Source organism: Carassius gibelio, chromosome A15 (genome assembly GCF_023724105.1).
Source record: "Carassius gibelio isolate Cgi1373 ecotype wild population from Czech Republic chromosome A15, carGib1.2-hapl.c, whole genome shotgun sequence".
NCBI classification, from domain to species: Eukaryota; Metazoa; Chordata; class Actinopteri; order Cypriniformes; family Cyprinidae; genus Carassius; species Carassius gibelio.
The window spans coordinates 19,319,145-19,336,303 of NC_068385.1; the positions used below are offsets into that span (position 1 = coordinate 19,319,145).

At 39.4% G+C, this 17,159-nt stretch overlaps 1 protein-coding gene across 2 annotated transcripts; it reads right to left on the minus strand.

The window, feature by feature from the left end:
* Positions 1-1,024: 1,024 nt before the first annotated feature.
* LOC128028694 (cullin-3) lies at positions 1,025-14,654 on the minus strand. Of its 2 annotated transcripts, XM_052615985.1 has the most exons (16): positions 14,385-14,654; positions 12,373-12,570; positions 10,186-10,299; positions 9,549-9,709; positions 8,398-8,512; positions 7,610-7,838; positions 6,653-6,798; positions 6,383-6,559; positions 6,127-6,297; positions 5,936-6,043; positions 5,687-5,811; positions 5,482-5,578; positions 5,275-5,406; positions 4,798-4,984; positions 2,055-2,200; positions 1,025-1,939 (listed from the first exon to the last, which is right to left on the minus strand). In XM_052615985.1, exons 1-16 carry the CDS (start codon positions 14,445-14,447, stop codon positions 1,808-1,810), a joined length of 2,301 nt encoding a protein of 766 aa, XP_052471945.1. In that variant the 5' UTR covers positions 14,448-14,654; the 3' UTR covers positions 1,025-1,807. The 2 variants fall into 2 exon arrangements, with proteins under 2 accessions (XP_052471945.1, XP_052471943.1); XM_052615983.1 differs by having other exon boundaries at positions 5,275-5,578; positions 14,385-14,637.
* Positions 14,655-17,159: the final 2,505 nt, after the last annotated feature.

A 17,159-nucleotide genomic window follows, 5' to 3' on the forward strand; every position in this document is an offset into this window, starting at 1 on the left:
GCGATAAATAGGCCCAACACCATAGTAGGAGAAACATGCCCATATCATGATGCTTGCACCTCCATGCTTCACTGTCTTCACTGTGTACTGTGGCTTGAATTCAGAGTTTGGGGGTCGTCTCACAAACTGCCTGTGGCCCTTGGACCCAAAAAGAACAATTTTACTCTCATCAGTCCACAAAATGTTCCTCCATTTCTCTTTAGGCCAGTTGATGTGTTCTTTGGCAAATTGTAACCTCTTCTGCACATGCCTTTTTTTTAACAGAGGGACTTTGCGGGGGATTCTTGAAAATAGATTAGCTTCACACAGACGTCTTCTAACTGTCACAGTACTTACAGGTAACTCCAGACTGTCTTTGATCATCCTGGAGGTGATCATTGGCTGAGCCTTTGCCATTCTGGTTATTCTTCTATCCATTTTGATGGTTGTCTTCCGTTTTCTTCCACGTCTCTCTGGTTTTGCTCTCCATTTTAAGGCATTGGAGATCATTTTAGCTGAACAGCCTATCATTTTTTGCACCTCTTTATAGGTTTTCCCCTCTCTAATCAACTTTTTAATCAAAGTACGCTGTTCTTCTGAACAATGTCTTGAACGACCCATTTTCCTCAGCTTTCAAATGCATGTTCAACAAGTGTTGGCTTCATCCTTAAATAGGGGCCACCTGATTCACACCTGTTTCTTCACAAAATTGATGACCTCAGTGATTGAATGCCACACTGCTATTTTTTTGAACACACCCCTTTCAACTAATTCAACTAATTGCCCAATTGCACAGCCTTAAGAGCGTGCATATCATGAATGCTGGGTCTCATTTGTTTTCTGAGAATCTACTGAACCTACTGGTAACTTGTTTGCCACGTAGCAATAAAAAAATATACGAAAACCTTGATTATTCTGGTTAGTCACATTGTACTGCTATTATTTTGAACAATACTGTATATATAATTTCACACTGCTATCGCTGCTTGGGATCTGATGTCCAACCTACTGTACCAGGATCCTCTGGGGAAATCAGAACAAGACAAACGGTCTGACCCAAAACGGCCAATCCTTTTATTGTTGATTTTTTGTTGTTTTTCTGTATTTTTCTACATTTAATGATCAAAACAAGCCCCTGTACAGTTCACTCCAGCATTGAGTACAATAACAATTATTTTACAATTTATACACATTGAAATATAATAATGCTGAAAACACAAACTGCGCCCCATCCATTTAAACTGCTTTCGGAGGACCCTTCAAAATAAAACGCTTTTAAGTCATCTTTTACAATTGGCCATGTTAGACATGAAACAAACGTCGAGAAATAAAGGCAAGGGAATTACAGACAGAAAAGACAGCCAAACCACCGTATTATATGCTGTGTGTCGCTCCATCTGAACCTCCAAGACACAAACACACTTACACCGATAAAAGAAAATAACGCAGAAGGTATTTCATGATATGAAAGGTCGTAATGAGATCCGATGCTGCGAAACTGTGTGGCTTACTATTTTAATTGGGTTGTAGGGTGGTGAGGACACACACACACACACACACAGATCACTTCTCTCATAGAGACCAAGACCTTCTGTAAAAGTGTTGAATCCAGTGGAAAGCCTTGTGGGAATCCAAAAGAACAATTTAAAACCAGTTCATTAGAAGATGAGAGGTTTCTTCTCAGTTTATTCCCAGCACGAATGACAACAAAGGCAAAAAAAGGGAATAAAATAAAATAACATCCCATGTGAGGCGTGTGACAAAGTCCCAAAACAACGCTTGCACTCTCACTCGCTCTCTCATGCCACATTTCTATTGCGCTCCTCGTTCATGCTACGTATGTGTACACTTTGCGATCTTCTGGTGTTCTTGCCAAGTATTCTCTCTCGATAAGTCCTTCAATACGCTTTTTAATGACCACGGGACTGGGGAGGAACCGTGCCTTCAGCTGCTGGGTCACCTACAGACAGAAACACACAGGATCAAACCGAAGCTCTAGAAACAGGAAAACACTTTCTACTTCACATTCTCCACAAACATCAGTTCAACACTGTTATCCTCAACGAGTCTCACACCTCTGCTACTAGAACATTGTGCTGCATCTTCTTTCTGGACTTCATGATCCGAACGATGGCCGCCTCGATCTCGTGTTTCCTGTCATCGTCCACTTTCTGCCGCGTCTCCTTCCTCTCAGGGTCTGATTCTCCCTGTTTGGCTGCAACTGTGGGGATGACAGACACACGCAGGTTAGAGGAAAACACTTTACAAATGATTCGCCAGCAAATCTGTATTGAGCAGCATGGATGATGCTGTATGAAACTGTGGTGTGTAACGATGCACATTATCCTGAAATACTGTATCTGAGAGGAAGACCACAATACAGACTCATAATATGACATTTATAAGGGATGAGCAACGTGTGCAGAGATCTTTTAACAGTATATATTAGTAAAGGGATGCCCAGATATGGATTCTCAAAGCCAATATGTGACCCGGGACCACAAAACCAGTCTTCAGTGTCAATTTCTCAAAATTGAGATGTATACATCCTCTGAGAGCTGAATAAATAAGTTTTCCATTGATGTCTGGTTTGTTAGGATCTGACAATATTTGTCTGAGATCTGGAATCTGAGGGTGCAAAAAAAAGAAAAAAGAAAATCGAAATAATGAGAAAATCATCTTTACATGACATACATACTACACATGAATTATGTTTTAATATATTTAATATAATATATACAGTAGGAAATTTACAAAATAATTTAATGGAACATGATCTTTACTTAATATTAGGGATGGGCGTTTTCCGCAAATATCACATTCGAATATTTGAGCTCACAAAAAACGAATATTCAAAATAATCGTCTATTTAAATTAAGTTTAATGAGACACGTTATTTTTCAGCATAATTTATTGTTTCCTCATTTTGAACAAGCTACAAATATACCCCAGCGACTTAAGACTGCTTTTGTGCTCCAGGGGCACATATGAAAAACAATATTTAACAATATTTAGTCTGATAACTGACAATTTTGCTTGAAATTGTCCTCTTTACAGGTTTCTAGGAGCGAAATTTAAGCACTTTTCCAGCAGTGGCATCCCATGCTAATAAAAAGCATTATGTGCTAACAGTCACCACCTGTTTAAGAGCTCATCCGATCATCAAATAAATAAGCCAGGCTTCCAGACAGGAAACAAAATATATATATTTAAAAGTTCACTAATCAGAAGTAAAGTACATGCAAACACCTCTCAGAAATAAAAGTTTACTATGGTTAACATGAATGGGAGAGCATAACAAATATATCTGTGTGTGTTCTTGTTTCCAAGTATCTGCAGGAATTTAAGATCAGATTTAAGACTTTTTAAGAGCTGTGCAAATAAAATGAATACCATATGAGCGAGGTGGGGTGATGATTATGGTAACATATTAAACCGTATAAGGACTGTAAACATCACGACTTGCAGTTCAGATATAGATTTCCACAAAAACAAACCGTTTATAAAATGATAAACTTCCAATTTTAGCCTTTAAACCATTTTTGAGAAAATGGATGTTTCCAAGTGATCAACTGTTATATTCATTTCTTAATTGTTTGGACTTTCATAATGCATTATCTTTTTGTCAATCCTCCAGTTCACATTTACAACTTGTATTTGCAGCGTAAAAATATGGTTTGATTTTCGCAATGGTCTGCACAAAAACAGAGGCTTATTGAAAATGCTAATTCATTCTCTGCCAGCAGGTGTCACTTTGGGGACGGCAGAAACATAGCAGCTTTCCCAGTAACAGCAGTACACAGGCAGCAGCGCCTGACTATAAAAGGTTTTATTTATTCTTATATATTCAGTAAAATCATTACCTGAAATCTGAAGTTAAAGAATAAATATCAAAGGAATAATCATTTAAAATTTGAAAATGTTAAATGAAGGTACTTGTAACAAAACTATCCAACAAATTGTCCTTTAACACCAAGATAAAAAGTGAGGAAGATAGGAAGCTGCAGGCTTGAAATCAGAAGAACAGGATGCTGGAGAAGAAAGTTCAGCAGTCTTCATGAGGCCATCTTTCATTATATATTTTAAAAAGAACTGTATGTGTGAGAACCAGACTTTTATTTTGACGGGTTGACGTACCTCTACAGTTCTGTGTATGTGATGTGACGCTAGTTTTACTTAAATCAAACGGTCAAATGCTCATGAAATGACTGTCAGAGCAGTTCTGGAGATGTTGTCCATGTGTTTACGTACTTATTTAGTGAGACAGCAGACGGTGAAATTACCGCGAGCGTCATGCATGCTTCAGTGTGTGTTAATAAAGGAAGACACGCTTCTGCTCCATTCATTAACACAGACACACAGAACATGCAGGATTCATATTTAAACAGACTGTTCCAGCTTAATATTTACAGATATAAGTCCATATCATGATTTGATGTAAGTGCAATGACATACTTTTGATTAATTAATTCAAAATTTGGCAAATTCCGTGTCATTCCGCATTAAAAATTAAAAATTCCGTTTTTATGACTGGATTCAAATTGTGAGATTTAAAATAAATTAAAAGAGGCTTCGAGGCAGAGGAATTTGCCTCAATCATTTTTTGTAATCGAGTTACTCGAGGAATCGTTTCAGCCCTACACTGAAGTAAAAGAGTTTTGCCATTACAATAATAAATACAATTTAAAAATGTAGGAAAATAGAAAAGTTATTACACTGTTATTACAAGTATTTGGAAGATGAATGCTAAATTGTATTCATATGGGTTTTCATTATTGCTGAACATGTCGTCTAGTCTTGTGTTGTCTAGAGCGTTACCTGTCTGAATCTTGACTCTGTGCAGTCTGGAGGTGAACTGGTCATTGACAGTGAAGACGTGGCCGCTCTCGATCTCTTTAGACTTGGGCTCTTTGGTGAGGACTCGCTGTGTGGGCTTCCCACAGGCCAGAGACTGCAGCGCCCGCACCAGCTCTCTCTCGGGGATATCTGTCTCCTGCTGGATCTCCTGCCAAGAGCGGAAACACAACAGGGAAAAACATGTGGGGAAAATACAGCAATGCCTTTTTAATAAAATGTACAGGATTACTGCGTACCCTGACCGAAGGCCAGTACAACTGATGTATATTCTGGTACTGATGCTTCTATTTGTATTTTTTTAATCTCTAGGAATAAAATTAGGAATTAAAGCAATTATACACTAAGAAAAAAAAAAAGTACAAAAGCTGTCATTTGGGCAGTAACTTTGAAAAAGGTACACCTTTGAGAACTTGACCAAATGTGGCACGAGCACAGTACCTCGAACGTGGATTTCTCTCGGTTGTTGAAAAGCATGAGGATTGTCATCTGGAACGTGGAAACCTGCAGGATGTGCTTCCTGGCGTTAGATCCCGTGACCTGAGCCCCTCCGACCATATCTGAGCCATCCTCCTGAAGAAGACACAAATCACAGTTTAACGCTGTAAGAGAAGTCAATTCTTTTGACAGTTTGTGACGGCTTGTTACCTTCTTGACTGGCCCGTAGAAGGTGGCGTTGAGGTCTGCTGACCCCATGTGATGCTGCAATGTGAGCTGCCTGCCGCTGTGCTTGGCCAAATAAAACCTGCAATCAGAGTCGAGAGCGGCTGTGAACGCATGCACACAACCTCAGGAGAGACTCCTTCCCAAACGAGTCTACATAAAAACTACTGACAAATACAGCAATCAACACCTTCTAAAGACCTCGAAAGCATGTCTCGGTGAAGGGGGGATGCTACATTTGGGAGTCGCTGACTGGGTCGGCCAGTATCCCGTCGTTAGCACCCTCACGATGAGGTCGACACCACCTAAAGACACCTAAGAGGAAATCCCAATTAAACACTGTTCCACTCTGATCACCACACAGTCGAACGGTTGAGATCTGCAGCAGAGACAGAGCTGACGAAAGACTTGTTCTGGCTGAGTACCATCTGCAGCTCACCCCTGTCGTCGTGAGGTGCTGCCGAAACTCATCCATGGTGGTGTTTGAGATGCTCATGTCCCTGAACATGCCTTCCAGTTTGGAAGTGAACTGACAGCCACACTCCGTCTGAGGGAAGAGAAACGTCAGGTGAGACACACACACACACACACACACACGGTGTCAGGACTCTGTACAGCAGCACATCTTGCCTTCAGCTTGGAGATCATGTTCTTCTCCGAGTCGTCAGACACGCTCTTGTTGGTGAGGAGTCTTCTGGCCAGGTGCTGCTTGTAGTAGCGCTCAAACACGTCCTTCTCCTGCATGAACCTGAACAACACCATGGCTTTATCCAAGATGGACTCCACCTCCTGCTCCGTCAGCTAAAAGAGAGACAAACCACAGACATAAACCTTGTGGCCCAGAGCAAAGCATCCGCTTACGGTGTGACTAGAGAAAGCGACTCACTCCTTTCACTCCTTTCTTCAGCTTGTCGTCGATGAAGAGCGAGAGGTACTCGGGCGAGCGAGAGTTGAGGTTCAAGAAATACTCGAAGTCCCCTGCGATGGTCTGCTTGAATAAACGGTCGTTGTTAAAGGACTCTTGCAGGAAGCGATCGAAGCGTGACTTCAGGTCTAGAAGGCCCTAAAGAAGAGCAGAGAGAAAGAGAGAGGTTTGGACATCAGGCTCTTTCCCACATCTCCTGTGCTCTGCTAGTGAAGAGATCGTCTCTGGTACCTGGATGTAGTCGACGGGGTTCTTGCCTTCTCCTTCCTCAGACACCAGAGCTTTGCCCTGCTCCCTCAGATAGGAGCTCATACACTCACACATGGTCTTCAGGCCGTTCGGCACTCTGCTGAACAACTTGTACATGCAGGCCAGGTCTGCACACAGACGGACATCACGGACATGCTTTCAAACCACTGATGTCAAGTTTCTTCCATCTACAGTTCACTCAATGTTTTATGCATGCTCATTAAATGGTTCATTCTGAAGTTAGGAACAAAGTAATCACTAATTTATCAAATGCTTTTGTCTTTGCTTGTGATGAAATGTAATGAATGTGATGTGATGAAAATGTATTTTGACCTTTTATAATTAATACATATTAAGCTGCAAAAACAGTTCTTTAAGAATCGTGTTTTTGCAAAGTCACATCTATGAGTACAGTAGACATGTGGCTGATTATGTATTTAGTGCACTGCCTAGTCACTGTAAACGTAAAGAGACATCAGCAGACTAAACAGGTCCACTGTGAATAGTGAAGCACTGCTCACACAGAAATCACTTTCCATTTCAATATATATATATAAATAAAACATATACTGTTAATAATAGTCTATTTTAGTCACTTTAAAATCAAAATGCCTTTACCTCTAAAACTGATTGCCTACATTTTGGCTAAGAGATATTTAGTATTTCTTTTTATTTTATATTTCTGAACATATAGTATGTCTAAAACAAGTTTGTACAATGTCTTCATGCTTCATGCATCCTTTCTGCAAAGATATTTATCAATTTGATTTGTTTAACATTTACACCATGTTGAAGTTCATTCTGGCAAACTTTAAACAGATGGTTTTTAATAAAGAGAATGTTACTTGAATAAGTTGAACATTTAAAAATAAAAAATTGTTATCTGGAATCTGCTTAATATTCTACACAACTGAAGCCAAGCCGCTTCAGACGGAGCACCTTCAGTCTTTCCATTCTTGAGCATGTGCACCAGGCCTGAGTTCTCCATCTCTACGATGGTCTTCATGTGTTTGGAGATCAGCTCTCTCTCCACCACCTTCACGATCGGCTCCTCCGTCGTTTTATCCAGACAGTGGATCACTCGCTCGATCTCCTCGTTTATCCGTGCCTCCACTTTCTTGATGTACACGCTCGCACTGTTCTCGGCTAAAAACTTCTGACTCTCCATCTGAAAAAATATTATTCAAATTAAAGAAATGTATTTGGTGAAACCATAAAGAGAAATGAGGAAAACAAAAACAACAAAATCTTAATAAAACATCACATTAATGAACTAATTATAAATGCAGTCATTATTTAAATCACACCCATGTCATTCTTGACCCCGTCAAACATATTTTGGAGGATTCTTCACATAAAAGTCAGATCAACTACATTCAATTCAGTTCAAATGTAGTCTCTTCAGTTTTGGACTATTTTTATAGTAAAAGTGATTTTGTCCTATTTGGAGTTTGGTCACTGTGAACCTAAACAATGCACTGAAAAAAAACATGGTTTAAAAAAATAAATAAACACAACTTTGTAAATAAAGAAAGACAAATAACAGTATAGAGGTTTGAAACAACATACGAGTGAGTAAAGGAGATCACTGAAGAGCAGTTACAGATTTTGATATTCGGGTCAACTTTTACTATAAGATGCTAATATACACATTCACTGTGATACAAATGACAGATCTGCTGATAGAGAAACAGAAATGCAATAAAGTGTAATCTTGCTTTACCAACCTGAAAGAATTCAGCAGACATTTCTAAGAAGGGGGCTTCGAAATCCTCTTCATAGACGGACCGTCCTTCCAAGCCCAAAATCATCAGCATCTGACAAGCGTTACGAATCGCCCCCCTGAATGAAGAAAGACACTTACTACCGTACACACCGAGAAAACTTTTCCTGTTACATTTAATGACCAGCTTTGGTTGGGGGGAGGGGTTTGTTAATTTGTTTACATTTACATTACTTTTCCGTTTGTGACTTTATGTCCTTATAAAGTTCTATGAAATTTAAAGTAAATCTTAATTATATTAAATGCTATAACAAACGTCTATATAATTAAGAGGTCTTAAATCTGGGGATGAAAAAAAAAACATTATTTGTGATACAGCCATATGTGATTAATAATTGTCAAAAGACAGAGCGCTGCACTTTATAAAGTAAAAATAAATTTAGGGTGAATTTGGGGATTCGTATCTAACAGCATAAAGTTCTTTCATGGTTAAGCATCTGTACGTGGCTTTATATTTGAATGCGTTTTCTTAATGATCAGAAATATATTCATGACAAGGCAGCACACCCACCTCAAGGATTCCTGATCAAGCCGATTCATATATAACTTTCAAAGAAAACAACAGTCCTTTGGTTAAGTTTCATATTTATATACTTAACTTATATTTAAAATATCATCTGTGCTGTCGTTTTGAATCCCAAATGTGGAATTAGATTTTACTTTTTAAATCATGTAACATCACATTTATTATAAATCCAAATATCAGCTTTTATATGCAAACACATTTAGCTTCTACATGGTGATCATTAACCCTCTCTATCTATCAACTCGACTCTGACTCTCAAAAGTCAAAAATGAACAGAGGGAGAAAGCTTTTTGGGTAACAGAACAGAAAAAGGGAAAGGGGAAATGAGAAAGACTGAATTGAACTGAAGAGAACGCCCAAGAAAATAAAGAAAGATCAGTATTGGCTTAAATTAGCTGCACATTTACCTTCGAGTACTTATGAGGAACATAATATAAATCACAGGATTTGAAAAATGTGACAAATAAGTGTTTGTGAACCAAATAAATGGCCGTATTATGATGACTCAGAGTTTTCTGCGTGGTCTATGTGTGTGTGTGACGCTGATAAAACCAAGCAGAGACGCCCACCTGTCCACCACCTCTCCTTTCCTCTCACGAGCAATCATGTCCAGTAAGGTCTGCTTCAGATGGTCCCGAACACAGCCGTAACGCACCACCTGATCTCTGAAGATGATGAGACCCAGATTATAGACGTTCTCCACGTTATTCTGCTGGACGTACACCCGGTCCTGAACAAAGACAGAGACAGAGGAGAGAAGGCTCATAAAGGAGGTGAAGCTCTTCTTCTCCAAGCAATGGAGAAACATAATACACAACCATCCAGAAGAAACAAGTAAAGCTTTTCTAAATTCCCTTAAAGATATTCAGTGCTTGGAACGGCAGCAAAACCAAAGCTTACGAAACTCACATCTTAAGAGTTCAAAATATCATGTGAACCAAAATATCCGTTTAAAAAAAAAAGCCATCAAGTTTTGAAATGACTAGAGTCAGAGAATTCATATTTTGGGGTGAACTATCCCTTTAACGCTCCCCTGCTGAAAGGTGCAGACACGCACACTGACCTCCAATTCTCCTGAAACTATATAAACGATAAATACAACTGAGAATGACTGAGGTGTAGCAGCACAGTGATGAACTGCAAGCCCTGTTACTTCCACTCGAAGAGGAGCACAGAGACACAGTGAGAGGTTGTGAAGGGACGCACCATGTACATCAGGATGTCTCTGATCATCACCATCGCCGTCTGGTGGTCATTCCAGGCTTGATTCAGTGTTTGCAGGAAGTTGTTATTCAGGGAGTTTAACACATCCTCTCGTACCTTTTAACAGACAAAAACTGGACATAAGTACAGGATACAGAAGGCTTCCTGCTAAATCATGTCAAGCCAGCAAACAGAAACTCAACATGGTGTAATCTGTTAATGAAGGACAGTGAATAGCAGAGGAAATATACTCTTGTCTCTGTATTATTGTGCTTGATAGTGAATGCAGACATCTGAAGCGCTATTTCAAAAGATTTCAGTGAGTGTCAGATCTAGGGACACTATCTGCTGTTTGGTGGTAATGTCTTGAGCTGTGTGCTGTTCTTGTGCTGTCAGGTGTTTAAGCTACAGTATATAGACAGTATGATAACAGTCACAGATAATATGACAATATACAGTATTACACAATTTGATACACTATTGATTCACTTGTAAATATTACAGGTAGGCCTACATGTCAGTTTTTCTTAAGGAAAATAATTCTGATGCTGATAAACCTTTAATTCGCTCCACTACTATAACACATAAAAGGTTAAAACTATCAACAGAACTCAAACTAATATAAACACCTGGTATTTATTTTCAGAAATAATGACAACACTCATATTAAACTATTGTATACAAACGTTTCAACTGAACACAAGACAGTTTTCATGAAAACGTCTTGACGTCATGTCTGATGTATTCAAACAAGCTCCTCTCTAGATCTGCTCTTTTCTTGCTAACTGTGGACACTGCATATCTTTCTGGAGGTGAGTGTAACGTTAAGTGTTTTAACAAGCTGTTTAATCGTTGCAACTATTGAAACACTGATGAAACACATTACATGACACCTTCTGCTATTCATTCATGTCTATTTCACACTATTTTAATAAAGTGAAAGAGACGATGACACAGATAAAGCCATCTGTCCCGCCGCATTTAAGAGCATCAAAATGACATTTACTGTTTGATCTTCATGATGAAACGGGCCAATTGGAAAGCGGATGCTTTGTTTCTTAACAAAATATTTATGAAGGAGGAAAACCATGGACCAGGCAACCCTGTCTTTAACTTCAGATGATTGATAAGGTCAGACAGAACCTGTGTTAGCAGCGCTGTTCTAAAGAGATGTTAAAGTCCGATTGCATTAAAACAATACTGCATTATTGTTAACCATAGAACATTGGACACACTTTCTTCATTTATCGTACTGTATGACAAGTCACATGCAGTCCGACATGTTCTGTCTCTAATCATCAGCAGATTAAAACCGACGTCAGATAGAGCCGATCACTGGTTTTATCAGCCGATACACTGGTGCACCCCTAGTCTCAGCCTCAGACCGCTGGCTGAACGTCTGATGCATATGAGACACAAAAGTGGAAGCTGGAGTGTCAAAGTGTCATCGGATTGGTTGAATTCTACAGGACTGCTGTGAGACGTGTGTATTGCGTTCTCTAACGTTCTGTCTGGAAACAAAGATACCGTGACACCAAACCCTCTCAAATCTGTAGTGTTCACAACTCTGACAACGAGAGCTTATCACGATCAACTAAACTAAGTATGTAAAATATTTAAGGTTCGCGTCACAGAATCTTTAAAATACGTCAGAAAGTTTTTCACACCAGTCTGTCATTGTGGCATTATTTCCTCGTCCTGAAACATGATGCTGAATGAAACCAACTGTGATTTGTTGTTGGACATGTCAGTCAAAACGGTCTGATGGGCGGGGCTTGACCAATGAAAGCTGCCATCGATTCCAGACCTTCAGCCGTCAGTCAGAAGTCCGGCTACGTGAGACTAGTGCACCCCTATCTGAAACTGACCGCAGGTGCACAACTTTCTGAGAGGGATTTCATTTCATTTTCATAGCCCATCTGCCTTTTTTGCATTGGTCTAAACAGACAAGTCACATTCGAAAACCTGAGCTAATTTTTGTGCAAAACATTCATGTTGGTCTTTACTTGTAATCTCCTCCAAGCATTACTTTCTACCCTCTGATAATCTTTTTCCACTGATCTGAATCAGATCTTCCTGTAGTTTAAACAGTAGAGCACGTGATATAACTCTCAGGGAACGCATGAACTTTGGACATAAGAGTCGGGAGACATCTGGGTCAGGAGATCTGCCAGCTGTGATGGCTCTTACTTTATTAATGAGATGTTCGGTGACCACCTCCCTGAGGCCCGTGTAGAGCTTCTCCCCGTGCTTGTGCAGGACCATGGTGTAGGCGTTCCTGTAGAGCTCCTCGAAGCTCAGCCCACTGTTGTTCTTCCTCTGAATCTCCTGGATGGCATTTTTCAGGAGGTCCCAGATGTTGTTGACATACTTCTCATCCATGGTCATCTGAGATTAAATAGAGACAAGAGGGAACACCATTAGAGGAGAAAAAGTGACAGATGAAGATACAGACACAATGAAGGACACACAAGTTCAACTGATATTCTAAATGTTATCTATTAACCGCAACATCTGTAAATGTGGGCTTACAGAAGCAGCAACTTCCTCCTAAAGGGATAATAAAATAAAATCCTGTCATCATTTTCTCACACTAATGCTGTTCCAAACCTGTTTTCTGTTGAACACAAAAAAGAAGATATATTGTAACCAAACAGCTGACGGTAGCCATTGACTTCTATAGTTCTGGATACTATGAAAGACAATGGCTACCAGCACGTATTTGGTTTTTAACATTCTTCAAAACACATTTCTACGTCCCGCAAATAAGAAAGTCACTCATACAGGGTTTGAAACAGCATGAGGGTGAGTGAATGATGATGAACATTTACATTTTAGGGTGTACTGTCCCTTTAAGGCTGTTCACACCAAGGACAGTACTGTAAAGTTTTAATAATCATCCAAAGTCTGCAAGAGTAAGATAAACCAAACAACTATATGGGTAACGACACAGAATAATGTCAGAATCACTTTTTTTAATGAACAACAAAACATTGCCAGCAAAACAGAATCCATCCTGCTTTAAAGAGCTCGAGCATGTAAAGCATTAGGTGAAATAAAAAGATGAAATAAATGAAATAAAAGATGAAATAAAGATGTTATTGTGGATGCTAATATAGTTATCTCTTGGACCTTAACTGTGGCTCACCATTATGTTAAATTGCAAATAGATCATAAAATCAATCTAACCTAAACAAGACATTACAGTAATCTATGCTGAAATAAAAATATGCTGCTGCATAACAACATGCAATATCAGACCATGTGGCATTTATCTTAAAGAAAGACGATTAGCTTTGAAATAAAAATAAATGAAAATCAACAGCTACACCATCTTAAATTCAATTCAGACAAAAATCGCAGTGCCATTTTGTGCTTATCAACAACTAATCCATAAAAACGCTGCAATGACACCTGTGAACTTTAAGGAAACTGTAGATGCTCAAAAATGTATTTTCAAGAAAATATCTAGCATTTGTTTGAATGGACGCCACTTGCTTTGATGTTTTATGACATACATGGTAGTTTACTGTATCCTTAAGATATGAAAAAGGGGATTCATCTCATTTTTTAATATATATATAAATGTGTTCTGGGTGGTCCATATTTGCTCGACATAAAACTGTCAAGAAACATCCTGTGAACATGCATCTGATTCAGACATCTGAACAGACGTGATTCAGCACGAGAGCCGCCTGATGTCACGAATGATTCATCACTTTCTCTCTCTGCTCGTGATTTTGTGCACCTGAACACGTTTCCTCGCGGGCAATCACTGAACGTGTCACGTCATACACATGCAAACGGTACATGTATGACGCAAACCGACCTCATATAAACACCGCTAACGTTACTAGAACAAATGTTTTGAATAGTGACAAATGTACAGTTGATTGTATATGCTCAATGAGGGAACCGCTGCAGTGGAATCAGTGTATTTGGGTCTCTGCGCATTTATTTGTGATCATCTGCTGCTGTTGAACAGGTTAGCCAGCTAACAGGCTCGCTCACTTCTCATTAGTAACGTTAATCAACTTGACGTAAAAACAACGCAAAGCTCCTAAACCAAACTGAAACTCCTATCATGAGTGTTATTTGGGAAACATGGAGGCGGTGTGAAGGTATTTGTCAGCACAGGCCTGTCCGCTCGGATCCCCGGAGCTCGAGTGACGCTCTCGCACGCTCGGAGCGCTCATACTCACGGGAAAGGCTCGTATCCTCATCTTGGTGTCTTTTTTAGTCCCCCCTTTGCTGAGATTTGACATGTCTGTCTTATTCCCCGCCGTTGTCTCCTTTCACATGAAAGTCTTCTCCGACAAAAGACGGGGAGCAGGTATAATGAGGCAGCGCTGAGCCCCGCTTGATCTTTATGAGTCTCACTCTCGAACTTGTTGACAGCCGCTTCGCGTTCAGCCACTTTTCGGGTTCCTAGAGATGGCGGACGCGAGAATCTCACAATCTCCGTAGAAACTCTCGCGAGATCTTGCACATACTGCAGACTGTTGAATATAGTCAGCCACGAATACTTTAGAAACGAGTAATTTGATTAATAACTGTATTGCTGATTGCATAAGTGCTATTTGCTGTTTTCCGCACGTCAAAGTGTTGTCTTCCTGAACTGTGCACTTTAAGTTGAGTCATATATTCAAATTTAATGACATTTTGTTTAATATTTCTGCTATATAAATACAATTATCCTCCTGAGCAATAGCTATTAAATGAAATAATAACATGTATTTTCTATTTTTTATTTAAACCAATCAGAGAGCGTCCGGGCTGCTAAGCCTTATTTCTTCACCCTGGAAATGTCAGTATAGATGTTTTGTATACTTCAACTGTCAGATGGAAAGGAGACTCATCTTCTGGTCTGTGAGAGTCAGTCTTGTCAGCCGAGGCCTGGACCACAGCGTGCAGCATCCACCTGGATAATGCGACGGCAGCCAAATTGCGCCAGAACGCCCACCACACACCAGCTTACTGGTGGAGAGGAGACAATATATAATATAATATGCTTTAATATGGTTGGAGTCTCTAACAAATAAGTTGTAAATGTTCACAAATTCAAATTACAAATCACCAAAACCATCTTGCATGTTTGTGAATGCAATAATTGTCTTTAAAGTCTTAAAAAAAAATGTAAATCCAATATAAATTAAAGAAAAAGAAAATAAAAGAAAATGAAATTTTACAAAAAGGAAAGTTAAACACTGAGCAAAAAACTGAAGAACAGTTTAATAAATAAACACTTAAATAAACACAAGAAACAAGTGGAAGAAATTTGACTTGATCACAGAGGTGCATGGGAAACTAACAAGAAAATCAGCGAGGGCCTCTAGTGGCCAAAATAAGACACTATGAAGTCTTTCCCTGCGTCTCAGTGTGCCTACTTATACTACTACGCCCTTTAAGTAGGCTATGTTCTCTTTTGGTGAAGAAAAAGTACACACTTTTGAGTGTGTATAGAAGAGGCAAGCTTTGGGACATACTATCACGTCACACAATTGCATCTTAAAGGACCGCTCTGTTATGTGGCACCATGTAGGATTTAAATCAAACTTCGCTTATGAATACATACATAAAACACGTGCATATACATCTATAAATTACTCGCATATAAATGCATACTATTGGATGTTCAAAAATACATGTATTAAATATACGTGTACACTAACATGAAATCCATACCAAAACATATGTTAGCAATGAATGCATATACACTTTTGAATAACTTGTGTATACATATAAACTTGACACATGCATACACCTACAGGTCCTTCTCGAAACATTAGCATATTGTGATAATTTTCCATAATGTAGATAATGATAAAAATTAAACTTTGATATGTTTTAGATCAGGGGTTCCCAAACTTTTTAGCCCGCGACCCCATGATAAATGCGCTGCTGCCCCCCCCCCCCCCCCCAAAAAAAAAACACCTCTCGTCGCGTGAAATGTACAGCAAATCGATTTTATGCCCAGTCTCAAAGCACACGAAGTTATATTTTATTGTTCTGCGTGCAAAATCAGTGTTACAAGTCTGCATGAGCTGCTCGATATCCACCTGTTCTCTCTCGGAAAGTAACTGTGCAGCTATGTTGGGTTGAACTCGTTCATTATTCTGCCATCAGGAACCAGTCAGAGTAAGTCTGAGCTGCTCACACGCGTGCTCACACACACACACACACACACACACACACACACACACACACACACACACACACACACACACACACACACACACACACACTCATGCTAATCCGCTAGATGTGTCACTTTATGCTTTCCATGGTGACGCGTCATTGCTTGTCACGTGACATACCGCAGCAACAACAGAGCTGAATGAATGATCTGCTTTTGTCATTTTTCCTTTTTTATTCAAAATATTAACAAATTTGTTAGATATGGCATGAAATAGCTGATATTCCGATTGTCAAATATATGCAAGTGGAAGTGTTTTGTTGTTTAAACACCTTTATAACGATCGCGTTAGTTGAGCTGTATGCGCGATGGGCGCCACTATCTTAGTTTGTGCCGCAGACGCAGTTCAGAGAATCAGATCTTTTGGATTTACAACACGTGAATTCATCCACTTCTCCCGAAATACATAAAAATAAGTGGCTGGTGAACTGGGAGAATAATGGAGTAAACTTTAAAGTTACTTACACAATGTGTATCTGATATGAATAAAATGTGTCTAATTATAATGAAAAATATTATTATTGCCTCTTCCTTTGACATCAGTGTGTATTTTACAAACTCTAAATGTATTGTTTTTTCTAGTACTTATATGTCTGAAACCTAAAATAAACATTATGTGGTTGAAAACACTGAAAAGTTGTGATGACAGCTCTGAGCGCACTTGTCTCTGGCTCAGCGCCAGCCAACTCGCGAGAGCACATTTGAATTTCACGTCATGCACTGACCGGTGTGGTCGTAACAGTTACACTCCAGGGACTAGCCTAGACTGATCACACCGGTG

Coding starts and splice junctions, on each gene's coding strand:
- LOC128028694 (XM_052615983.1), bottom strand. CDS start 14,447: ATGTCAAATCTCAGCAAAGGGGGGACTAAAAAAGACACCAAGATGAGG. Junction 8,513..9,548: donor AAAGGAGAGGTGGTGGACAG/GTGGGCGTCTCT, acceptor TTCTTCATTCAG/GGGGGCGATTCGTAACGCTT. Junction 6,560..6,652: donor ACCCCGTCGACTACATCCAG/GTACCAGAGACG, acceptor GCTCTTCTTTAG/GGCCTTCTAGACCTGAAGTC.